The 27,004-nt window shown below is 38.3% G+C and overlaps 1 protein-coding gene across 1 annotated transcript in view; it reads left to right on the plus strand.

The window, feature by feature from the left end:
• Positions 1–2,142: 2,142 nt before the first annotated feature.
• The window catches only part of slc45a2 (solute carrier family 45 member 2), a 52,580-nt gene continuing 27,718 nt past the window's right edge, over positions 2,143–27,004 (plus strand). Inside the window, exons 1-2 of the mRNA XM_039752701.1 lie at positions 2,143–2,813; positions 18,247–18,423. Of these exons, the coding sequence (XP_039608635.1) occupies positions 2,360–2,813; positions 18,247–18,423 (631 nt within the window). The 5' untranslated portion in view covers positions 2,143–2,359. The remainder of the gene's footprint in view (positions 2,814–18,246; positions 18,424–27,004) is intronic.

The raw sequence follows: 27,004 nt of genomic DNA on the forward strand, positions 1-27,004 counted from the left end.
AAATGAAAAATTTATTTCATAAAATTTTTAAAGGTGGTATATAAATATGGTTAAGTAATTCTTGATGTACACACTTATTCGTATTATTGTTTTGTTATGTTAAAAAAAAAAACAACATGAAAATGCTGCCCTGTCCAAAGTACTACCTGAGCCATTTGCCTCGTTACTGGCCCTGGATGCAACAATATTTTTTAACATGTTAAACAGGCCACATAAATCTAAAAAATGAAAACGTTAACTTTCCCAGGCCTAATATACACTTTGCCATACATACATATATATATATATATACACACACACGAGGGATGTTCAAAAAGTTTCCGCACTTTTATATTTTCGTTGGAAACAGTGAAGGCGGGAGGAGTAGTAATTGGGCATTAAAAAGTTGGTATGACACTGGAAAAATTGCATTGCAAGGTGACTATGTAGAAAAGTAATGTAATTTTTTTTTTTTAATTCTTGAAATTTTTTAAACGTCCCTTGTATGTATGTATGTATGTATATATCGTTGTGGACGGCTGGGGTCCATGCCCAGGTTCCTCCACGCCGGAAGGAGCAGGGGAGGAGATGTGTCCAGAACATTACCTATTCTGGAACACTAGGAGGCAGCCACCTTGGATGACAGCGGTGTTTCAGACTCCTGCAGGGCTCCATTGGAGTTGGAGTTTGATACAACCCTGTTGGGGTCCATGTGCGCCACTAGGGGGTGCTGCAGCAGACAATGAGCCTTGGAGCACAGCACTTCCGCAAGTGCTGCCTGAAGTACATCACCAAGCACCTGGAGCACTTCTGGGGTGCCTTATAAAAAGGGGCTATCAGACACTACTCGGTAAGCCAGAGTCGGGAGACAAAGCTTGATGGGAGGTGTGGAGGAGAAGAGAAGGACTGGATTATATTGCGTTGTGGCGTGTGGAGGACGTTGCCCAAAAGCGAAGAAGAAAAATAAAATCACGTGTGCTTTGAACTTGTCTCCTGCACCTGTCTGTGTTGAGGTGGCAATAAGCCCCTTAGTGTTGCTATTGGTATAAAAGAGCCCCAGTAAGGTTTCTTGACACATTTCACCTGAATAATTCTTTGACTGGAAAACCTCAGTGTTAGTGTGTCTGAGAGCGGATGTACAGCAATGTTCAAAATGGTACTCAGTTTTGTATTAATCCTTTCCTCTGCTAACCTCCAGGGGGTCCAGAGTTTCAAATAACTGGGCCTGCTATTTTAATTTGCTTGTTAATTCAGTGGGACTTTCTTGTAGTGATGTTACCAGCCCACCACAGCACAGAAAACTGCACTCATAATCTCAAAGACACATGATAACTCTTAAGGAGTTACAAGCTTCAGTAACTAATAAATAACCATAATAATAAAATGTGAGGATACCTTGCAAACTACTCAAAACACTTATAGTGTAGGATCTGAACCCAGCCTCATAGATTTGTGAGGCAGCAATGCTAATCCCTGTGTCACTGTGCTACCCCTTCAAAATCTTAAAAAGCAAGATGAGATATGGGGCCTAGAGTCTATCCCAGGAAACACAGAGTGCAAGGCAGGAACAAACCCTGAACAGGGCGCCAGTCCATCACAGGGTGAACACACACACACACACACACACACACACTAGGGCCAATTTAGTATTACCAATCCACCTAACCTACATGTCTTTGGACTGTAGGAGGAAACTGGAGCACCCAGTGGAAATCCACACAGACACACGTAGAACATGCAAACTCCATGCAGGAAGGACCAGGACACGAACCTTAGTCTCTGGTTCTACCATTGCACCACCACTAATTTCAGTTCTGTTGTAATAAATTTAGAAATTAGGAAATAACTTGATTATGACAGGATTCCAGTAATTAAGACATTCATGACCTGCAGCCACTGTGCTTCTCCAGACTGACCTTACACACCGCAGCACCCTTCGGATGTCATATTTTCTAGTTCTATTTTCTCATATCCTGAATATTTCATGTCTGCCACTGACACATTTTGCACGCATCTATGCCCTTTGGTTGGTTGTTTTGTGTTTCACTAAAGACTTTCTTTATTTTTATATTCCTTTTTCTTCCTTGGGGCAAAGCCATGACCTTGTTCTAGCTGATGAAAAGAATTCTTTCCCCATTGCATTTTTCTAATCTGCCCTGCATCAGTGAAGTGTAGCAGTAAATCTCTATCACATGAATGGAGGGATGTGATGGGGGGGGGGCGAGGGCTCACATGTGCTCACTCCTCTTTAAGTTTATTGTTATTATTATTAAAAGTTAAAACTCCTCCTATCGCAACGACTAACCTTTGAAGACGATTTCAATGAAATCATGCAACCACAGTTCTTTCGGCAATCCTCTCAACTTACCCAGAAAGCAGCATGACTCTACTCCAAAAAGACGAGCTGGACGAATTCACGCAGGTGGACTTCCACGCTTCTGCCATGGATCTGTGGCCGGCTGAGCAGCCGGATCACGAAGAAGGTCAGGACGTAGACGACGACTCCCCTCCTTCCCTAACCAAGGAGCCGGCCAGGCGCTCCACCGGCAGGCTGGTCATGCACAGCATGGTCATGTTTGGCCGGGAGTTTTGCTACGCCGTGGAGGCTGCGTTTGTCACCCCAGTGCTGCTCAGCGTCGGCCTTCCGCGCAGCCTCTACAGCCTGGTGTGGCTCATTAGCCCGGTGTTGGGCTTCCTGCTGCAACCCATCATCGGCTCGGCCAGCGATCACTGCACGTCGCCCTGGGGTCGGCGGAGGCCATACATAATCACCTTGGGGATAATGATGCTTGTCGGGATGAGCCTGTACCTCAACGGAGACGCCATCGTTTCAGGCAAGTTGTTTAGTTACCTTGGAAACGTGCTTTTGGCGGGCGACCGTTTAAAGGTTTCAACAGTTCGGTGCCAAAAGTTTTGTGACGGGACAGGCTCTAAGTTTAACATCAACTTAGTGTAGTCTGCAACGACTGTTACCAGACTGACACTGGACCTAAAAGGTCTCAGGAACGTTTTTGGTGGGTGAATGAGTAAGTAGCGTAACCATAGGAACTAAAGGAAAACGTATTATTTGTCTGACCGTTAATAGTAATTAATAATCATCGTCTGAGGTCCATAAATTGACGTCCCCTTGTGGAGCCATTCCCTTGTTTCACTGTGAACTGACGCCTATATTACACGCCCCTCACATGTGTATTCAGCATTTATTAAATTTCTAAACTATCGAGGTCTCTCAGTTCTGCATCCGAATCAGTTGTTTTGGTGTCAGATATTAGAAGAAAATTGAACAAAAAATCTTAACATTTTGTATTTTATAGTATACGTTTTATGTTTGCGTTTGCAATGTCTCATTCACGAGACTGCACTTTTTAATATGTTAGTTATATGCTGCGCTCAACGGAGTAGTGGCTCTATGGCTGAGGATCTACGCTGGTAATCAGAAAGTTGACTCCATATAAACAGGGAAATACTAAGGAAGAAAAATAAATTATATGCTGCACTCAGCTACGATTAACACTACATATTCGTATAGACTCTGAATCGAATACATCATATAATTTGTGTAAACAGTCAAAATATGTGCCGGATGTTTAGAAGCTCTGTAGAGTACTCTCTTTGTGGTTCTCTCTGTGTTATATAATTAGTATTGTATTATTACTGGTGTACAAAATTGTAATATTTATAATAATAGGGTGGCGCAGTGGGTATCGCTGCTGCCGCTTAGTTAGGGGACCTGGGTTCGCTTCCCGGGCCCTCCCCGTGTCTGCGTGGGTTTCCTCCCACAGTCCAAAGACATGCAGGTTAGGTGCATTTTTGATAGAAAATAGTCCTAAGTAGGCTAGGTGTGGAAGTGTGTGTGTGTGTGTGTGTGTGTGTGTGTGCGCGCGCGCGCCCCCCTGCCCGCGGTTTGTAAAATCAAAGAGAATAAGCAATATTAAACAAATGAGTTTTAAGTATAGATTTGAAAAGTGAAAATGATTCAATATTTCAAAGCTCAGATGGTGGGTAGTTCCAGAGCTGGGGAACAGAGCAACTGAATCCCCCCCAAGGGGGGTTGTGGATAGCCTTAAAAGATAGCAGAGGAATTTTGAATTGAATGCGGAACTTAACTGGAAGCCAGTGAAGCTGCTAGCTGCTGCAAGACGGGAGTGATATGGTGAATAGAGGGGGTTCTAGTAATGATGCGGGCAGCCGAATTCTGGACCAGCTGAAGCTTATAAAGAGATTTGCGTGAAAGATCAAAGAAAATGGAATTGCAATAATCCAGACAAGAAGTGACAAGGCTATGAACAAGGATAGCAGTGGTGTGGGGAGTGAGAGATGGGCGAATACGAAGTGGAAATATGCAGACCGGGAGATGTTATTGATGTGGGACTGAAAGGATAACGCGCTGTCAAGGATGACACCCAGACTCTTAACCCGTGGGGAAGGGGAGACAGAGGAATTATCAATAGCAAAGGAAAAATTGTCAGTTTTGAATAACTTTGATTTTGTACCAATGAGGAGAACCTCAGTTTTGTCACTATTTCATTTAAGAAAATTTGAAGAAAACCAGGATTTGATTTTTTTCTTTGCCATCAATAAGCGAGGAGGGTGGAAAGGAAACAGTAGTTTTGCTAGTGAGATAGAGCTGGGTGTCATCAGCTCTTTATATTAACGATGCATTAAGTGTGGCGTAGTTTATGCTCCAGAGAATTGACGCACTCGCTCAGAAGTACGAAGATGTGTAAAGTAGTCGTTTGAGTCACCCAGCTAACACCTTCTCAGTTAGCCTCACAACTATGGCATCACAACTATGAATGAGCACATGTGGAGTTATGCACTTAACAAAAAAGGTGAAATAACTGAAAACGTGTTTTATATTCTAGTTTCTTCAAAATAGCCACCCTTTGCTCTGATTACTGCTTTGCACACTCTTGGCATTGTCTCGATGAGCTTCAACAGGTAGTCACCTGAAATGGTTTTCACTTCACAGGTGTGCCTTATCAGGGTTATTTAGTGGAATTTCTTGCTGTATCAATGGGGTTGGGACCAGCAGTTGTGTTGTGCAGAAGTCAGGTTAGTTGGACGATCATTTATTTTTCAACAGGACAATGACCCCAAACACACCTCCAGGCTATGTAAGGGCTATTTGACCAAGAAGGAGAGTGATGGAGTGCTGTAAATGGTCATGGAAATAAAGAAAACACATTGAATGAGGAGGTGTGTCCAAACTTTTGGCCTGTACTGTATATATATTTGCACACACGTTCAGTTTGCAACCATTACTATAATAGTACATTTAACACAAAAGTGTACCGCAGACACGGGGGTGGGGGCGTGGAAAGTGGGTGGAGACAAAAGAGATACGACTGACACAATCTGTCCAAGGCCTAAAACTGTCCTGACTGTATTTACATACTTCTTGTTTGTTCGGCAGCTCCCGTTAGAGGTCGCCCCAGCAGATCATCTTTTCCATTTTTTCCTGTCTTCTGCATCTTTCTCCGTCACCTTTTATTGCCTAACTGAACAGATTACAATATGGAAGCTTTTGATGTAGCAAAGGCCTCTTCTTCAGTCAAAATATAATCACGTATGCAAGCTTTCATTATGTAATCTGTTCGCTTAGCCAATAAAAGATGTAATTTTGCCTGACTTCACATTGCATCCATAATGGCTCACACAGTACGACCTCCAAATACTACTGAAATATAGAAAAAACAATTAGATTCTAATCTTGATAAGTTAAGATGACAACTTCAGAGAACTCTCCAAGTGAATGCCAGTCCTAGATTTGTTTCCATGCTTAGCTGGAAATCTGAATGTTGTTAATAAAATTAGAAAAATTAACAGGATGAGTACAGAGGGGGCGAGATGAGAATGCTACTGTCTGATGGTCATCAGTCCCAAACCACTCCACTCCAATTAACTACTACACTTCACTGATGCAGGGCAGATTAGAAAATACAATGGGAAAAGAATTCTTTTCATCAGCTAGAACAAGGTCATGGCTTTTCCCCAAGGAAGAAAAAGATATATAAAAAAAAATAAAAATGAAAAAAGTGTTTAGTGAGACACAAGACAACCAACCAAAGGGCATAGATACATGCAAAGTGTGTCAATGGCAGACCTGAAAGCAGAGGCAGCCTTAGGGGTGTGCGGGGCCTAGGGCTGACCAACCACATGTGGGGCTGGTTACGTCAAACACTGTTACTGGTATGTGTGGACTGTATAAACTTGCAAGCAAATTTAATAAAAATAATTTTAACATACACTGGAGTTTCTCATTACAGTATTTAGCTAAATTTTTGCTCGATAACACACAGACTTTATCAAAATATAACTGGAGAATATAACTTGACAAATCCGCCCAAACGGGACATGCAGACCTCAAAAGCGGTGCCCCTTAATAATAATAATAATAATTCTTTGCATTTATATAGCGATTTTCTCACAACTCAAAGCGCTCAGCAATTGCAAGTTAAGGGCCTTGCTTAAGGGTCCAACAGAGCAGAGTCCTTTTTGGCATTTACGAGATTCAAACCGGCAACCTTCCGATTGCCAGTGCAGATCCCTAACCTCAGAGCCACCCTTAGGCGTGGGGCCTGGGGTGGTCACCCCACTTGCCTCCCCCAAATGCCGCTCTTGCATGAAATGTTCAGGATATGAGAAAATGGAACTAGAAAACCTGACATCCGAAGGGTGCTGTGGTGTGTAAGGTCAGTCTGGAGAAGCACAGTGGCTGCAGGTCATGAATGTCTTAATTACTGGAATCTTGTATTAATCAATCAAGTTATTTCCTAGTCTCTAAATTTATTACGACAGAATGGAAATCAGTGGTGGCAATGTGGCACAGTGGTAGCAACATAGACTAAGGTTCGCTCTGCATTTTTCTCTGTCACACCTACCACCTACATGTCCTCTCTCACCTCATCCATTAACTTAAATACACAAAAAGCAGAACTCTGATGTATTGTAAAAAAAAACGTTTGTGTCACTTGTACAAGTGAATTATGTTGCCGAGCCATGTGACTACTAGCACAGGCTATAGTTGTACTAAAGTATTTTGAATTACTCGCATGAATAATCATTTCCGGATTTCATGTGCCTTATTGTGTGCCATCTGCAAACAAAGCGAATGTTTTTGTAACTACATGAAGGATATTCACAAATGATGGGCACCTTTAACAGGTTAAAACATGTTACGTCATGAACGATCATGCTAATGAAAAAAAATCAGGGAATGTACTCTTAATGTTATTAAAGTTTAATTAACTTACTGTTTATAAGTCTCTCATTGACATGCAGGTTAGGAGAACTGGGGAAGCTAAATTGGCCCTAATGTGTGTGTGTGTGTGTTTGCCCTGCAATGGACTGGTGCCCTGTCCAGGGTTTGTTCCTGCTTTGCGCCTCATGCTAGCTGGGATAGGCTCCAGCAAAGTGACTCTGGTCTATATTAAGCAGGTTAGAAAATGATGTGGCATACTCTTAATGATTTTGAAGTTTAATGAACTTACTGTTTAGAAATTTCCTTTAGGATGCTGTCCAGAGACATACAGGTTATGTTAATTGGCGACGTCAGATTGGCCCATTGGTTTATGTGTGTTTGCCCAATGATAGACTGGCACCCTGTCCAGGGTTTGTTCCTGCCTTGTACAAAATGCTAACTGGGCTCCAGCACGCCCCTCGACTCTGGTCTGTTTTTAAGCAGGTTAGAAAATGACATGACATGTACTCTTGATATTAAAGTTTAATGAACTTAATGCTTATGAATTTCTCATAGGAGACAATACAAATACATACAAGTGAATTGGCATTGCTAACTTGGCCGTAGTTTTTGTATGTGTGTGTGTGTTCACCCTGCACTGTACTGGCGCTTTGTCCAGTGAGTGATCTTTCCTTGTACCTGACCCATAACATTCTTCTAGCAGTACTTCCGGGTGTGGTGGAAGTGCTGCCCCACAGGACTCAGCAGTGCCTGCAGCACCCCCTTGTGGGAGGTGCCCATAGAACCCAAAAGGGCTGCTCCAAGCTCCAGCTCCCACAGAGCCCTGTGGGAGTCTGAGGCACTGCTGCAATCCAGGGGAGCTGCCATCTGGTGATCTGAAGGAGGTTAATGTCCTGAATATGCTCTCTCCCCCAATTCTTCCACTATATAGGTGTCCCGGCCAGGGCCCTTGTCCATCACATCCCTAATATTATTAGTTCATTAGAAAACATTACTCTTGAATATGCTTCATACATTTGGCCAAAAATAAAATCAATTTTTGCTTTTCCCACTGATTGACCCTGGATTTTGTTGATGGCCACTGCAAAACACAGTTTTATATGAAACTTCATTCTTTTGAATCAGAACAGGTACTTTATTAGGAATAATGCAAATTTTGGGTGCAGATATAATTTCATCTGTGACATCCATCCATCCATGCATTATCCATCCTGCTATATCCTAACTACAGGGTCACAAGAGTCTGCTGAAGCCAATCCCAGCCAACATAGGGCGCAAGGCAGGAAACAAACCCCGGGCAGGGCACAAGCCCACTGCAGTCATCTGTGACACATCTTGTAAAAATGGTAGCTTTGATCAGATTTGCATGTAACTCTTTGATCTTTAATCTTATACCATTACAAAGTTTTGAAGGGTTTAGATCAAAGCAGTTTACACTGAATCATGGTTGACTTTAGCTTTCTACATACAACATTGACATATACAGGTTGCACATTTACATGTCATATGCAGTAAACTGAACGTTATAAGCATCCACTTTAACAAAAGGATAAGTGTCTCTATATCTGTGTGTCTGTCGAGTTGCTATGTCTCTCTCATTCCAACATCACAAACATTTGTAGTAATAAAATGCAGTGCATTTGTCATTCCAACAGATGGCATATCATAAACATTAACACTTCCTTTACAAATCCCAAACTAAATAGCATATAACAGAGATATATACATTACATCTGTCATGTATATTGTCACACACGTGCGCATGGGAGGCAGCTAAAGGGCTTGAGTGACGGCAGTTCTGAGGCATGCTGGGATGTGGCAGAGTGCACTGACTCTTTTTCTCCCTTTCCTGTAGACCATTCAGGGGAGATTCCACCTGGCTCTCTTTACGTCACTTCCAGGACCGAGCCAATGGAAATAGACCTTACCAGCTCCGGCCCCTCTGATGTCACGTCCGGGATTGATTCAATGGTTGATGAACATGTGCCCGGTCCTTATGACCTCACTTCCTGTCTTCCCCTTTAAAAGCCTGCCCTTTTTCCCTTTTCCCTCAGTCTTGTTTTGGACTCAATGGTATGCACATTAGTGCTGTTTACTGTAAGAAATAACGACTTTTGCAGTCATGATACCAGAATATATGGGTGACTGCCCCAAACCTTCATCTGAGTATGTCTCATCTTTGTGACAATATATCAGAAACATCAGAAACATTTGTAATAGTTTATTTTATTATCACAACTGTTTGTTGTGCACCTTCTGTTGAAATGACAAATACAATGCATTTTATTACTATTGTACATGCATTACAAAATATATTCCAGTAGATGGTACATTGCAAGCATCTGTGTTGATTACTTGGATTTTAGCTTATCTTAGCCTGGTAGCAAAGATAGTTGTACAGAAATGGACAAGTGACAAGAAATAATAATGTGAACTATATAAATTGTCCACATCTTCTATGTTCTGTCCAAATAGTGTCCCCTTTACCAAGCTGTTCAAGCACTTAAACTGATCAAGGTATGCTACCACTCCTGGCTTGTGTTGAACCCAGGGCTTAAAGAGCGTTCTAACGGCACTTCCATGTTTCTGGTTTGCAAACTGGTGTATAGTAGACCTCCAGGGGAATGCCCCACTTCTCTGCAGTATTGCATATATTTTACCACCAAGGTCCCTTGTCACTTCCCCCGTTGTTTGAAGTATATTTACTGTATGGTTCGACAATCCAAGAGGCACCACCATTGAATCCAAGCCTACCTCCTTTGTGAAGTTTGCGTGTTCTCCAGGTGTCAACGTTAATTTTTCTCCAGGTATATTGATTTTTACCTCCATTCTAAAGATGTCTGTAGCAACCCTAAAATAGCCCACAGTGAATGTGCAATTTGAAAGAATGACATCATATCCAGGATCTGTTCCATTTCGATTTTATTTATTTAATTGGAATATGAAATTTATGTAATGACATTTAGTTTTGTTGTATTGTGTGTTTTAACTTGCATGGTTACACTGTATGTATAAACTTTATATTTTAGTAGCTTACTTTTGCATATTTATACTGTAAACGTTATTTGTAAGAAAAAAGCTATAAAAAGTCATCTGAGAATATAAGAAAAGCTTTGATGAAAATAGGCCACTCAACATCCTTCATCAATCTTTATTCACTTAACTCTATGAAAATGACAAGAATAAATGAAAGTGCATGTCTCTATAATCTTTAAAGATACTATAGTAAGGAACATTGTGCAAGCTCAGCACAAACCGTTATTGGGCAGGGAATTGAAGTACCCAGTGGTACAAAACAATGCCTTTAAACTTTGCATTAAGCTTAAATCGTATCCTTTGCATTTGAATTTTGAATTTGAATCAACCGTGCTGAGGTGTTTCTGTGTTCAAAACAGCATTTGCAGTTTTATTCCTTTAAGGGAGATTCATGTTATTCTGCATTATTTGTGAAAATTTTAAATCCCACTGCTTTCAGATAGATGCATTTTAACTTGTGATTTATTTCCATCTAAAAATGAACTTGTGTGTTGTTTGGTATGTGACTACTAGTACTAGGATTGGTCAGTGACTCATATTAAAAATGATTAGTGAAATAGCTGTAAACTGGAAAGGACAAATATTTTCTTTTATTTCTCTTTTGGAAATAAAGTATGGCCTTTGATAATTATTTCTTTTAATTGCACAAAAATGTATAGTGACTATTTGTGTGCTAGTCATGCTGATTTGTATGATGTTATGGAGTGTTGTATAGTTGTACTTTCTGCACACAAGCTGCACATATTCACTTTACTTATGACAAGTCAGTTTTGTTATGATTATCAGCCACTCCACACTTTCAAAAAGTATTAGTTTTATACAATAAATAATTTTCACTACACACAACATTTTTTGCCTATTTTAGGAAAACAAAGTATATTTGCACAGTAGAGAGGATGTGTAGTATAGCAAGGAAGTGGTGGTGCAAGATTTTAAAGTAAAAACAGTGAGCCTTGAGCTACTGAGTGCATGTTGGTGCTGCTGTGAAGGCGTGCGGCCACAGGGTTTTCAGTGGGAAAAAATGAGCTGATGCAAGTGCATCTGGACAAAATTAGGTTCTTCTGTAGGGTTTCTGGGCCCACATTCCATGTCAGGGTTAGGGGTGTAGCAATATGGGAGGACCTTGGAGTGGAACTGCCATTTTCTGGATTGAGAGTAGCCAGAGTTGAGGTGGTCTGGACATGTAGTAAGGTATCTCTTGGGTGCCTCCTACAGGAGGTGTTCAAGGCACAGCCAACTTGGAGAAGACTTTGGGCATAGTTGAAGGATTTTATCACTCTCAATTGTCCTGAGAGTGTTGAGTACCATAAAGCAAGGGAAGCTAGATAGATGCTACAAGAGATAGAACAGATGCTTGTGATTATTGAGTCATTTGATCCAAACTCATAAAGAAAGTTTCTTTGTTTATTATTTAGCTGTAATCATAAATTCTGCATCAAAAAGCCTGTTATGTTTCATTCTAAGAATTTTACTAATCCGCCTGAAAAGAACACTTAATGTTCAGGGGCAAATTCCATGGATTGTTCTTGTTTTTACTGGACGTAGCAGTCTCAATCGCATTTAACTAATTAAGCGCATTTTAAACTAATTAGGAGTTTCTCTGTTAGATTTGTAGCAGTAAGGAAATAGCCAAAGCCAATAGCCACATATAAATGTATCTCTCCACAGCCTATTGTTATTAATTAGCATTGTTATTTTTAATGTTCAAAATTAAATTATAATTCATATTAAATAAAAGAATATTTTTTATTGATACCTAATAGAAAGCACACTGGCTGCAGCAACATCATAAATCATAAAAAAAAAATTAAAGCATAAAAAAGAGCAAACTGTTACACAAAGTGTCAACCCAGATGTATACATATAATAATAATAATAATAATAATATAACAAAGCTAGATAATAACTTGATTTGGTAATTAACAGCCAGTTGTAATAAGTAACAGGGCTTCTAGCTTGATATATAAAAGTTATAGTTTGGCGTTTCTTTATTTAATTTGTCCGTCTATAATTCACCATTTTGTTTTCTTTCTGAGGAATTTTCCATTTTAGACTACTCTCTTCTATTTATTTTTTAGTTAATCCATTTCTTTGGGAGTCAACATATCTATATATAAAATAATTAAAGCAGCCAGCTGCTATTGAATGCATAGATGTGAACAGATGTGAGTTGACTGCTCAGGTACCACAAGTTATTTGTTGTCATTTAAAAGGAGACTAATGATCTATCTATCTATGTGACGTACTTGTCTTCCAGCTGATGACTTTTTTCTCACTGCACCCAGAACCCCCTTCTCCTCGTCACTTCCCTTCATGAATGTCTCTTACATCGTAAACTGTTGACCGCTGCTAAGTGCCCTGTGACCCACGTGCCTTTTTAATTTTCAAACTAAACAGATTTGCAAAATTTTAAAAAATACAATAAAATTTAAATGGATTAAATAAATATATGTTCAAATTATAATAAAAATGATGGGACTCGTTGAGCTTCATAGAGCCCGGTGTGATGTACCGGCTGCACCCCCCTCTCCTTGAGTATCTATCTATCTATCTATCTATCTATCTATCTATCTATCTATCTATCTATCTATCTATCTATCTATCTATCTAATCCAATATTTTTTTTAAGTTTAGAGACCTCTGCAGTAAAGTTTTGATTTTGTTTAGCTTTTTAAATGTAGGTAAGACTAAGCCTAAGTAATTAAACTAAATGAGCTTGTAGTATCTTTGTCCCACAAGTAAAGTCTGACTTTATCCCATCAAAAAAATCAAAGGACTTACAGCCTGTCCTCTGGCTTACTCTTTGTTTTCACTACCCCTCAGTCATGTGGGGTCAAGGAACCAATTATATGAAGGTTTATTAGTAGTACCAGGGTTGTAAATGTCAAATCCTTCAAAAGTATTACATTAAATTAATTAAAAGTAAATTCATGTATTTATCCATTCTGCCATGAATTCATATTTGTCTATGATAAATATATTTAACTTATTAACAACTAACTCAGGCACTTTATGACAATCAGATGTCCATATATGTGTATATGACTAAAGGAAAATATGCTATAGTCAAATGTATGATTGTCTAAGGTATGCATTTTTGTTTTCAGCTATCCTAGTGTTTAATTAGGTATTTTATTTGTCTTTCTACTTTGTCATATTTTACTCTTCATAATCCCAAGGTCATTTTAGAAATTGTTCCATCTTCACTACTGTTTCTTTTGCATTTACATTTAATAATGCATGATCTTGATGTAACATTTGATGTTAATTAGTATTGTATTACATTTTCAGTTTGTCCTGCCAGAATTCAAGTCAGATCTTTATCCCCTTGAATACATTCTGTCTCATTTTTCTTTGTCTACAGCTCCCCAGGGTTATGCAAATGTATCAATAATCTAAGACAAATGAATACGGGCTAATCGCCAGCAGAGATGTGTGTAGCCCACTCTATTACAGTTTCTGTACTACATCGATGCATATTAAATGTTGCTTATATTTTGCAAAAGCTTTGCTTTTTTTTAGTATTTCTTTTGTAAGTGACCTTTTGTTGAAATAGAGAAGTGCTTGAAGGGCCTGTTAGTAGGACAAACCTTTTGAACAGGAGAACCAAGGTCTCAATTTTGACCTAATGTATCATACTATAAAATGAAAAAGTAGAGACTTTACAGTTAGTATGTATACGGTATTGATCAGACTTTAATTATGCAATAAATACAATCAAAAATCTTTTCAGTTTATGTAAAAAGGGTGCTTTATAATTGCAAAGAAATTAATAAATTGATATGTTCACACATTAATCTTTGTCTTATAGCATTACCTTACTTTTATGTATAAATGTACAGTATAGATTTTAGCATGTAGTTGTTACATGTAATTCAAGGTATTTTCCAAAGATTAATCAATAAAACAAAGATATAACACATTTACTTTGATTACTATCATTAATTAATACTGTCATCATTTCTAATAAATGTAAGTATACTAAATTTAAAATCAACCAGGAATTAAGTAAAATTTTATCATTAAAGTGCAAAACAAACCTTCACTCTTGCCTTAAAAGGTTTTTTAAATAAAGTATTTATACATTAAGGTTGACAATACAGTATATATCTACATTTTACCTATCAAAGAATCCAGTGTATAGTGAAAAACATATTCCATGGCTTTTAATTAACTAAGTAAGATTTACTTAATAATTTTACAAATCACTTGTTTTCAATACAAATTTAAAGGGATTTTTAATATAAAAATTGAATAACATTACCAAGATATAGTGGTAATATATTTCCTAAGCACTGAATGGTAACAGTTTACAACCAAGCAACAGGTAATTTAAAAGTACACCATAAATACAGAGAAATTTCAAGGAGTAGAACTTTGAGAGCATTGTTCAACTGTTCTGGCTGTCATATGTAATCAAGAAGCTGCTGAATGTTTCAAGTCATTTTCTTAGTAGTAGCAAGCCAGGTCAGTTGAAAAGAGTTTCCTGCTGCATCAGCGTACATTTTTGTTTGTAAGTTGTACATTTCATGAAATGACTCAGGACTGCATCAGCATTTGTTAGATCTTATAGGCTGACTAGTATAGTAAACATTGGAATGTTACTATTCTTTACCGACTTATTTAATATTAAATTTAGTTTTGCCTGAAAAGAAAGGGCAGCTTTTTATAAGGGGTTTCTGGTTTCTCTCTGCATACAGTGCAGTACTCTCTTTGACTTGGCTTTAATACTGTCTCCTTCCTGCAGTCATCTCTGCATTGTGGAATATGCCCCTATTTAATCTACTGAAAAAGTTCTGCCAGTATTTAAAAGGTTATTTTCCATTTATTTTTGTCTTAATGCCACTTGTAATTATGATTCCTTTTATACGTAACTGGTATATTGAAGCAGCAGTAGAACGGTTTGCATAGTACTCTCATCTTTTGTTTTGATCAAAGCACTGTGATGTCCCTACATTGATGGATTAAAGGCCAGAAGTCCACATGACCGTCATCATCAGGTTCTTCCATGAGAACCCTGAATACCATGTGGACTGATTGAGGTCATTTATGTTAGGTATAATGCCTAGAGGGGGCTGGGTGGTCTCGTGGCCTGGAACCCCTGCAGATTTTTTTTTTTTCTCCAGCCGTCTGGAGTTTTTTTCTGTCCTCCCTAACCTTACTTTGTTTCTATGTTAATTAGTGTTCCTGTATTCTAATTTTTATTTATTTTGTCTTTTTTCTCTTTCTTCATCATGTAAAGCAATTTGAGCTGCATGATTTGTATGGAAATATGCTATATATATAAATGTTGTTGTTGCTGTAATCCATAACAAGTATGCGATAATTATTATCTTACATATATCACCGTAAACACTGAGAGGATTTGATTAACTTTTGCCATTGCTGCCCTCACTGCCCTAGTTGCTTTACAACTCATGCTACTGTTTCTGTTGCTTGCATTAAAGACTTGCTGCACAGTTTATCAATATTGCTCAGTACAATTCAACACAATACAATTTATTTTTGTATAGCCCAAAATCACACAAAAAGTGCCGCAATGGGCTTTAACAGGCCCTGCCTCTTGACAGCCCCCCAGTCTTGACTCTCTAAGAAGACAAGGAAAAACTCCCAAAAAAAACCCTGTAGGGAAAAAATGGAAGAAACCTTGGGAAAGGCAGTTCATAAAGAGACCCAATTCCAGGTATGTTGAGAATGCAGTGGGTGTCAAAAAGAAGGAGGTCAATACAATACAATACACAGAACAGAACAAATCCTCAATGCAATAGAAATATTACAAGTATGGAGCAGAATTTAACAGTAGGTGATATCACATAATATGATTTGGATTTGTTTGGAGTTCTGGAGACCTCCGCCATCAAGTTGCCTCCCCCATTTGGCCATTCCACAGCTGAGACTGCACTGGGCCAGCCTTCCGATGAAAGGACCCATCTACCCATATAATTCCTGCGATCCTCCATCAGGGATGACTTTACCTTAGGCAGGCAAAAAAACATGGCAGGTGGGCCATGGCACCAAGTGCCACATTTGAGTACCAAGAAGAGAAACAGAATAGGTTAGGGTTAGTAACAAATTATAACTAACATGTTACTTATGTTTTAGTGCTAATGACTAACAACAGAGATGCAGTCTGTACAGTCAATCAGCAGCTCTAGTCAGGATATGCTTAACTGAAGTAGTGAGTCTTCAGCCGGGATTTAAAAGCTGAGACCGAAGGGGCATCTCTTATAGTAGGAGGCAGACCATTCCGCAGTTTAGGGGCATTGTAACTAAAAGCTGGACATCCCACCATTATTTTATTAATTCTTGGAATCTTAAGCAGACTGGCATCTTGAGATCTTAATGTGCGCTCTGGTTTGTAAGTTATGATAAGTTCAGACAAGTAAGCCGGACCTTGGCCATTTAATGCTTTATATGTTAAAAGGAGGATTTTGAAATTTGCCCTAAACTTAACTGGGAGCCAGTGTAAGGATTTAAGAACCAGAGTTATGTGTTTTGTATTTTCTTGTTCTTTTAATAATTCTTGCAGAAGCATTTTGGATTAACTGGAGGCTGTATAAAGAACAGTTTGAAAATCCAGTGAACTGCATTGCAATAGCCAATCCTACTAGAAATAAATGTATGGATTAATTTCCCAGAATCCTGTTTATTTAAAAAGCGCCTTAATTTCCCAACATTTTTAAGATAGAAGAAACATGATTTGGACAACTTTGTAATATGTGCTTTAAATGACATGCTAGAGTCAAAGATAACTCCTAGATTGGGGGCTGATTCAGTAAAATTAATGGTGATTCCAACAGAGTTAAATGATAACAAAATATTGTTGCGATCAGTGTCATTCCCTCCAATAATTATCATCTCTGTTTTATCTGTGTTTAAAGATAGATAGTTCTCATCCATCCACTCCTTTAATTCACTAACACAACTAATTAAAGACAGCATTGGAGAAACTTCATTTGATCTAAATGAAAGGTATAACTGGGTGTCATCTGCATTCTAGTGAAAATTAACATGATGTTTCCTAATGAGAGATCCCAGTGGAAGCATGTAAAGTAAAAACAGGAAAGGTCCCAGTACTGAGCCCAGCAGGAGACCATATTTCAGTTCTGTGTATAATGATGGAGTACTGTCAACACGTTTCTGTACATATTGGAATCTATTTGATAAATAAGAACTAAACCAAGTGAGCACAGTGCCTGTAAGCCCAACATCATTTTCTAGCCTGTGCAGTAAAATAGAATGGTCGATGGTGTCAAATGCTGCACTTAAGTCTATCAACATAATTACAGTGGAGTTTCCTTCATCAGAGGATATCAGAATGTCATTTACAACCCGTGTTAGTGCCGTTTCTGTACTATGACCAGTGCGAAAGCCAGACTGGAATTTCTCTAATAACTTGTAATGCGTTAAGATGTGACTGAAGCTGACTGGCGACTACTTTTTCTAGTATTTTAGAGAGAAAGGGTAAATTTGAAATAGGACTATAATTATTTAGTATGTGTGGGTCTAGGTCTGACTTTTATAAATAATGGTTTAATGACTGACAATTTTAGTGCATCAGGTACTGTGCCATGCAATAATGAACTATTAATAATGTTAACAATAGGCGCTGCAGGAACATCCATTGCAATTTTTACTAGTTTTGTTGGCACTGGATCTAGGGACAAGTAGAGGGTTTCATTTTAGAAGTTAGGACTTCCTTCTCAGTTACAGGATTACAATTACTAAAATGCTGAATGCAATGTGAGACAGGGTCTGCTAAGCTAGTATGTGGTTTGTACTGTGATGCTGAGATCTGGGATCTTATATTTTTAAGATTTTCATTGAAGAAGTTCATAAAGTCTGTACTGTAATGTAAAAAAGTAATACTAAACATTGAGTCTGAGAATTACTGCCTTCTCATTTTCATTTATGTAAAATTGTCACCTATATATTTAGGTACAGTTAATATTTACCTCAAACACCAGAGATGTTTACTTGATCATTTTATTGAATTTAATTTCATTTTATTTTTCTTGTTCTTTCAGCTATTGTAACAGAGAAATCTATAAAGAGGACCTGGGCCATAGTAGTTGTAATGTTTGGAGTAGTCCTATTTGACTTTGCAGCAGATTTTATTGATGGTCCAATCAAAGCCTATTTGTTTGATGTTTGCTCTCATCAAGATAAAGAAAGAGGGTTGCATTTTCATGCTCTATTAACTGGTAAGTGCTTTATTTTAGTCTTCCTTTACTCATCATAGCTTTATTCTACATTATTACCATAATCCTTTTCATTATAAAAATACCACCTAATATTGCATTTACATTTCCTGGTAAGGGCTATGGTGGCAACAAGCCCAGCTAGTCTAATCAGGTCACCCTATTTCTAGTAACTTTTTCTCCAGGTTCTAATAGGGAATTTCCAGAGGTTTGCATCAGATACATCCAGAATATCTAGACGGCTCCTACAAGCCACCCAGTCTACATGCCCTATCCACTTCAGCTGGCTTCTCTCAAACAAAGAAGCAGCAGAATCTCCCAAATTACCTATTGTAGAGAGTTAGCACAACAACGTGTATGTTAACTTAAATTTGTCCGGTTGTACTTGGAATTGTATTTTGTCAGTTTTCTCCTACATCATGTTATGGTGCTTTCAGTGGTTCTATAAGACATTTCTGAGACCCTGTCTGACTACAGTTTTCATTCTAGGCATCTTTTACTTATGTTTGGGCTTCCATCTTTTTAAATGTATTTATATAATTATACAATTCTAAATATGCTTTTTATTCATTATGATAGGAATTTAACAATTCCGAATCTATTTTATACATGACTAGCAAAATACCCACGCTTCACAGTGGCGAAGTACTGCCTTAAAATTTTTATTAAGAAGAAAATTAAACCTTTTTAAACTGAGGGAAAATATACCAATAATTATCTGTTAAGGATCTCTTTGTATACCACATTGTGAGTTCAGCCCTCCGGTTGTAATATGACCAAGCTGTGTGCTGAGCTTACTCTTAAGCATGCAACGTACAGTTGGCCATGTGAACAGTAATCTTGTTTCAAATCTCACAGCTTGGATTGCTGCTGTCATAATCGGTTTGAGTTTCATGGTTTGTTTCAGTTACGACAGTATTTGTAGGACTTGTGTTAAAGAGACATTCGGCATCTGTCAAGCGTTGTAAGTATACAACCAGTTTCATCGATAACTTCACATCCAGCTTTTGAGAGTTTAAACATTCATAAACATCAAAGTGTCACCTGTCAGTCTAAGATGTTTAAGAGGCATTGGCGGTTGTCGAATGGTGCAAAATATTTGGCCATTTCGGTACACTTGAAAGCGACAACCAAACAATTCAGTGGCAGCTATCAACTCACATGCAGATGCATAGGTGAAGGGCTTAAGCATTTCACTCTTATAGTGCTCCTGTGTAGTCTAATTATCTCCTGTACCGTCGTCAGTCCACACATTGATCCTGTCCCAGTCATTCAATACATAAGACACAATGTTCCTCCGGATATCAAGAGTGAGCCTGATATGGCTTTGCAATATGTAACAAAGAGAATGGAAAAGGTAGGTGCCATCTCCGGGAATGGAAACCACTCGGTAAGTGACAGTTCTTTGATCGATGGTGATCACCTCAATAGACATGTTAATGCGGGTACGGTTGGAATGATAAAGAAAATGGGAACCTGAACAATGTAAAGTAAGTCTAAAATAACTACACAATAGCTATAATCGTAATAAATGAACTATAAAACAGCGGAGAAGCCGTGGATTAAATAAAAAGGCTGTAGTTATCAGCAGGGAGATGTGAATCCCATGGCGAAGCAAGGAAGGGAATTTAGAGACTGGAGCGACGGACGGCCTTATATAGGCAGGCAAACAACAATGTGGGAGGCGTTGGGATGGGGAACCTAACGCCGCCTCACACGGTGACCGAGCTGTAGGCTATGGACATATATATGTACGTAAGTAGGATTCAGTTAGCGTTGGGAACCCACGTACCAAATTTCTTGAAGATGGGCCCATAACTAACAAGGACCGTTGAAATCATACCACCGAAATAAGTACCAAATTTCAGCCTTCTACCTAATGGGAAGTTGGAGAATTAGTGACGTTGGAAAGTTCAATATGGCGGCTGACAGTGGCGTCATACCACCGAAATAAGTACGTACATTGGTTTCGGTTAGCGCAGGGAAGCCGCCTACCAAATTTTGTGAAGATGGGGCCATGAATAAGAAAGTTCAACATGGCGGACGTTGTTGACCGTTATGACCGTTACGCGTAGAATTTCGAAATGAACCTACTTAAAGTTCGAAGTTAACCTACTTAACTTTTGTAAGTAAGCTGTAAGGAATGAGCCTGCCAAATTTCAGCCTTCTATCTACACGGGAAGTTGGTGAATTAGTGACATTGGAAACTTCAATATGGCGGCCGACAGTGGCATCATACCACCGAAATAAGTACGTACATCGGTTTTGGTTAGCGCAGGGAAGCCAACCTACCAATTGAGATGCTATGGCATGACCTTAAAAAGGCGGTTCATGCTAGAAAACCCTCAAATAAAGCTGAATTACAACAATTCTGCAAAGATGAGTGGGCCAAAATTCCTCCAGAGCGCTGTAAAAGACTTATTGCAAGTTATCGCAAACGCTTAATTACAGTTATTGCTGCTAAGGGTGGCCCAACCAGTTATTAGGTTCAGGGGGCAATTACTCTTTCACACAGGGCCATGTAGGTTTGGATTTTTTCTCCCTAAATAATAAAAACCATCATTTAAAAACTGCATTTTGTGTTTCAAAAATATGCATTACAAAATATATTCCAGTAGATGGTACATTGCAAGCATCTGTGTTGATTACTTGGATTTTAGCTTATCTTAGCCTGGTAGCAAAGATAGTTGTACAGAAATGGACAAGTGACAAGAAATAATAATGTGAACTATATAAATTGTCCACATCTTCTATGTTCTGTCCAAATAGTGTCCCCTTTACCAAGCTGTTCAAGCACTTAAACTGATCAAGGTATGCTACCACTCCTGGCTTGTGTTGAACGATATTAAAAGTCTCAGCGCTCTTTGGAGGTCATTCATACATATATAGCAAAATACCCGCGCCTCGCAGCAGAAAAGTAGTGTGTTAAAGAAGTAATGAAAAAGAAAAGGAAACATTTTAATAATAACGTAACATGATTGACATTGTCATGAATGTTGCTGTCATATATATGCCTGCCTGAATAAGTCACCCTCGCTTCGTTGTTACTTTTTTACCGTTTATTTAATCATGGCTAGTGGCGGAAAAATTATAAAATGGAAGGAGGATTACACTGAGTGTGGCTTTACCAAAACAATTATTGATGGCGAATCAATTATTCATAAAGCTTGAATTGGTGATCTGTTTTTCTGTGTTAACCTCATATTTTTTCATACTTCTTCTCAAACCAAGGGGGTGCAAGGGTAAAATGAATCGAGAAGAAAAGGAAACATTTTAAAAATAACGTAACACGATTGTCAATGTAACCTTTTGTAAGTAGTGCCTGGAAGATTCAGTGTGGAGAAACTCTAGAGACAGCGTGTGTATTAACTTGTGGATTTTTCTGTGAGTATTTGGTGGCAGTGTGATAAAGTTGCTTCGGAAACGGCGTTAGCCATGGAGCTCAGCTCAGAGTGAAATGAGGTGAATGGGAGGGGAGATGATGACGTCACTCCTCCACCCGCCTTAACTGTCAATCCCCCCACAAACACAGTCTCTCAGAATTTGCATAAGCACAGCCTTTGACCAGCAATTTGAACTTAGTTAGAAAGTGATCAAAACTGTCGTTTATACCCTGCGTCCTCTCATTAAACTTGTATCCCACATTAGCCGTGGGCATGACAAACGCCAGCGGCAGCCTGTCTATGAACTTAATTTAAACTTTAGGTTTACACCATGCTTTGTTTCTGAAGTAGCTGCAGGCATGAATATGCTTATACAGTATGTGTCACTCGCTCGCTTCTTATTGTTTCGCTGCCTTCTCAATTGTATAATGCATGTTTTCTTAAGCGCTTTTTGGAGCTCTTCCTGGTTTTCTACGTAATGCGTTGACAGTCAGTTCACGTGATTACGTGGGAGGCGTGATGATGTCACACGAAACTCCGCCCCCCACGGCCATCGAGCTCAACTCCATTACATTATATGGAGAAAAATAGCTTCATTTATGACCATTATGCGTAGAATTTCGAAATGAAACCTGCCCAACTTTTATAAGTAAGCTGTAAGGAATGAGCCTGCCAAATTTCAGCCTTCCACCTACACGGGAAGTTGGAGAATTAGTGATAAGTCAGTGAGTGAGTCAGTCAGTCAGTGAGTGAGTCAGTCAGTCAGTCAGTTAGTCAGTGAGGGCTTTGCCTTTTATTAGTATATATAATTAATAATTTTCCTTATCTTTCACTATCTTTCCAGATCATTTTTTTAAATGTTGCTTTCTTATAAGGTTTACACATTTTTTGGTAGCTGCCCTGTGATGAACTTGTCCCCAGGGATGTAATGTCCCCTATCTTGCACCCAGGTCTGTTGAAATTGGCTATGACTCATTGTAACCCAGAAGTGGATTAAGATGGTTAAGAAATGTTACTTTCAGAATCTCAGTAGGAAATTCTATCATAAAACATGATCTAAATGTAACAGCAGAATTCAGTCTGTAAATCCTCTTGCAGTTTATTCCTTAAAGTTGAAACATAAATTGTAACCACATTTGTAATAAGTTCTCTTAAAACTCTGGAAGCTTGTGAATTTCTTATACTAATGAATCTTATGTTACAAGTGTGGCAGGGTATCCTAGTAGATGTAGAAATAAATAAATTATAATGATACTTTATTACAGTTTGCAATGGTGTGCTCAATTACTGACCCAGTCCCTGCAGTTTTAGGTACAAGGTAGGAAGCAACTTTAGAACATACATTATTACCTACATTACCAGGACATTACATGGACAAATTGCACTCACTAGCTGGACCATTTTATTGATATTCATATACTATATTAATCCCCATGGGGAAATTGTCTTTTTGGATTACTGTTGTGGGTCAGAGCACAGAGTCAGCCATTGTACAGTGGCCTTGGATTTATGTATTTACCATTTATCCTAGCCTGGTTGGTAAGGGTAGTATTCAGACAAAACCCAAATGCAAACAATAGCCTAGGTGGGTACTGGGTATTAAACTGGTACATGTGCCCCAAAAACAATTCTAACTGCATTCTTGTACCATTTGCTTGTGTACTAAAGTGTCAGCAAGCACTTTTCGTGGCATTACACATTTTTTTTGCATGCCTGTGTCGATCAAACACAGGAAGCTCTGCAGTCTACTTGTGACTTTACGCTGTAAGAAGTAAGTAAATAACTCAAGGTAAATAACATTCGATCTGGCTTTTATGTAAGTAACATATAAATGTTAATGTTTTGGGCACATGCACCGTCCAGATCTAAATACTAGCGTGGAGAGTCGCTCGCGTACTGAAGAGTCTATAGCTGCAGGTGGAAGCTGCCGTCACTGTACTATGTTTTACAAGAGCCAGATTTAATGTTATTTACCTATTTACCTTTATTTATTTACTTACTTCCTACAGCATAAAGTCACACGTAGAGTGCAGAGCTTCCCGTGTACATATACAAAGTACAGCGATGGAAAAAGTGCGATGTGCATTCTTGCTCCGATGTATAACCGTCATCAGGATCTGAGTTCACCTCTGTTATAGCGCGTCAATGTGAAAACAGCACTGTCAAATTGGACGATTCGTTTGGTTGATATCATGAACGCAACTGAGAGAATAAAACTGAATAAAAAAAAAAAACCAAAGCTCACCTTTACAAGTATCATAAATTTACACCGGCTGTTACAGACTGGCATCAAATGTATGTTTTTATTCTAAAATAGTAAGAATAAGAGCAGCTCACTTCTCAAAACGGACTCACCCGAGCTCGAACCCTTGAAGTTTTGATTACCAATCAACAGTTGATACTGTTGCGCTAGCGAAGCGGTTGTAGCAAATGCGTGTCAATGTCGCACCCTAACGCGGGTTCTTTTTCTGCAGTTATATTCTTGGATAGAAGTGCACTTGTTCTGTTATATTTGTACCTTTTGTGAAAGTGTTTATTTGGTACTTGGACTTCAGGATTCACACATTATACACTTCATGTCTACATTTTGTCAATTATTACTAAAACATGAAAAAGTTTCTGTTTTACCGATGTGTTTACATAGATCGTTGTAGACACGAAACACACAAGAAATGCAAGTGTTCTAAATAACGATATAGTATTTATAAAAGGCGTCATTTTGCTTAAATTCTCACTCTATACAACTCTAAGCAACTGACATGGAGGTAAACAGACTTGAGCTGAGAAAACTGTGCGGGGTGGGGGGATGTGATAGCAGGCTGTTTCTGCTTATCGACACATTTACAGGACAAAAGATGCTGATGGAGAGGTGCGAAGCAATTTAAGGTGGGAGGGATCTACGAGTTTTTTCGTAGGCTCTGGTAATTCTAGTGTTAAAGATGTAACAAATGCAAAATAAAAAAATTTCCTTTGGGTAGAGTTTCACTTTAGCAAGAATTTTAATTATCCATGTAGTGTCCTTTGTTCAAAATGCTGAATGTGTTTCCTTGGACAGGGTGTTCTTCTTTCAGAAAATTGTGAAATGTAATTTCAGTACATTTTTTAACGGCACTCCACATTTTTAATAAAGTGCAACAATGCAGAATAATTAGATATTTTTCAAAAGCATTGAAGCATACTGTAGATTTCACTGCTATAAGATGAAATAATCCATTTTGTCATATATTAACACACTGACACCTAGACATTTAAAAGCAGCAGGATAGGTATTCAAAAAAAGCAGGATTTGCATAGTATATAATTTCTCTAATAAAATTATACAAAGCTTTTAGATAACATTCAGTAAAACTAGCTTATTTTCCTTGGGGGAATTGGTGCACACATTCATACATATTATGATATAACACAAACCCTGATTTTGGCTGCCTGTCAGTGTCAGAGGGCATATATCACGAAAAGGACAGAAAAAATTGATATTATTTTGACATCTTCCTAGTTACCTCAGAGTGTTTTACATAAGTTTGTACAACCATATATTAAAGAAGTGTTTAAAGCAAAGTTTCAGTGAATTGTTAAGTACACATAATTGGTCGTTTAGCATTTATGAAGAGGACCCTGTGACGAATGGGAGTTTCTGTTTCATATTAGGTTCTTTCACATAAGCCAAGAAACTGTAACATTTATCTGTCTATCGATTTGAGTAGAATTTAGTAGAATTTGCCCTTTCACATGTAGCAGGTCCTTCAAACAGTTTCCCAGGTTAATTCTATTCACGTATTCCAGATTTAAAACAGGTAAGACAATACAAAGTAATAAGAATGCAATACAATACAAAGGCACACGCTAATACATTTTTGTTACTCCAGAAAGCTGAACTTAGCTTAGTTCCCACCTGACAGCTTTTGCAGTCCTGGCCAGATATAGTCAACCATTTCAAAAGAAACGGTATCTGAGAAACAGGCACTGCATAGCTACATCTGGTAGCAAACATATCAATTTAACCCTTGTATTAGATGGTTAGTAACTTCCTTTTTTTCAAAATCTGGCAGATTTTCAGGTACTTTATAAATAGTTGGTCTTTGAAAATGAGTAAGCTAGATTTTTTGCGTCATTGACAAGTGTCTTGAGTTCAATAGTATGAACGTTGGTATATGTTACCTGTAAATACTGTGACATTTGAATGGTTTACTTGGAAACTTTTGTGACATTTGAATGGTTTACTTATATGCTTATATGTATGCCAACCCAGTTAAATTTCTGGTAATTATACTTAACCATTGAAAACTGCCAAGTTCACTTTTCTGTAATGTTTAAGCTTTTTTCACACGTGTTCTCAATGTAGAAATAAACTTGGATAACCTTTATATGTGAAGGAGGCTACCACCTAGTTCACACAGGCCTCAGGTAGTGCTTTGAAACAGCCATCTTCAATGTTTCTCAAATAGACTTTAAATAAGGTTTGTGATAGAGAGCATGATCTTAGTTTTTGAGCCGGCTCATACAAAACTAAAGTAGCTGCTCAATTCCAAAAAATTATTATTAGAAAAGAACATAACACAGCTAGTAAAACATTATTTGTTAGGAAAAACAAAGAGCCTCCAGGGAGGAGATTGTCAGAATAGTTTGTCCTATGGTTTCACTAGTTGTAATCTGTCCATGTTTAAATGGTTTTAAGAATTATTTTGTTCCTCTGTTTATACCAGAGTCTTAGTGCAATTTAGCAAACTTTATTCTGCTTAAATACAAAAAAGATATTCTAATGTGTACTTCACTGGAAGTATTTTGGATCTGGAAATGATTAGTAAATTTATGTTTCATCTTGCCTAAAACACTCTGCTTACTTAAACACATTGCTGTGAAAAAGTAAGTCCACATATCATTTAGATTCATGTTCAAGAAAACCTCACATCCTCCTCATGTATACTTTATGGTAAAATGTGAAATTCATGGATATTTATGCAATACAGTCTGGTCAGGCCCTGATGCAGAAAAGCTGCCCCTAACCATAATGTCTCCACCACCATGTTTTACAGTTGATATGAAGTTCAAACATAGCATGAAGTATTTTGTTTCTACATTACAGAACACATTATTTCATTTGTACTGTTATTCACCTGTTGGTTATCAGGCAAACTAAGGTTAGGCATCAGTTTTCTGAAGGTCCTTCCTTCCTGACCTTGCATGTAGGGCAATGTTGTGCA

This window comes from Polypterus senegalus, chromosome 4 (genome assembly GCF_016835505.1).
Source record: "Polypterus senegalus isolate Bchr_013 chromosome 4, ASM1683550v1, whole genome shotgun sequence".
Classification (NCBI taxonomy): domain Eukaryota; kingdom Metazoa; phylum Chordata; class Cladistia; order Polypteriformes; family Polypteridae; genus Polypterus; species Polypterus senegalus.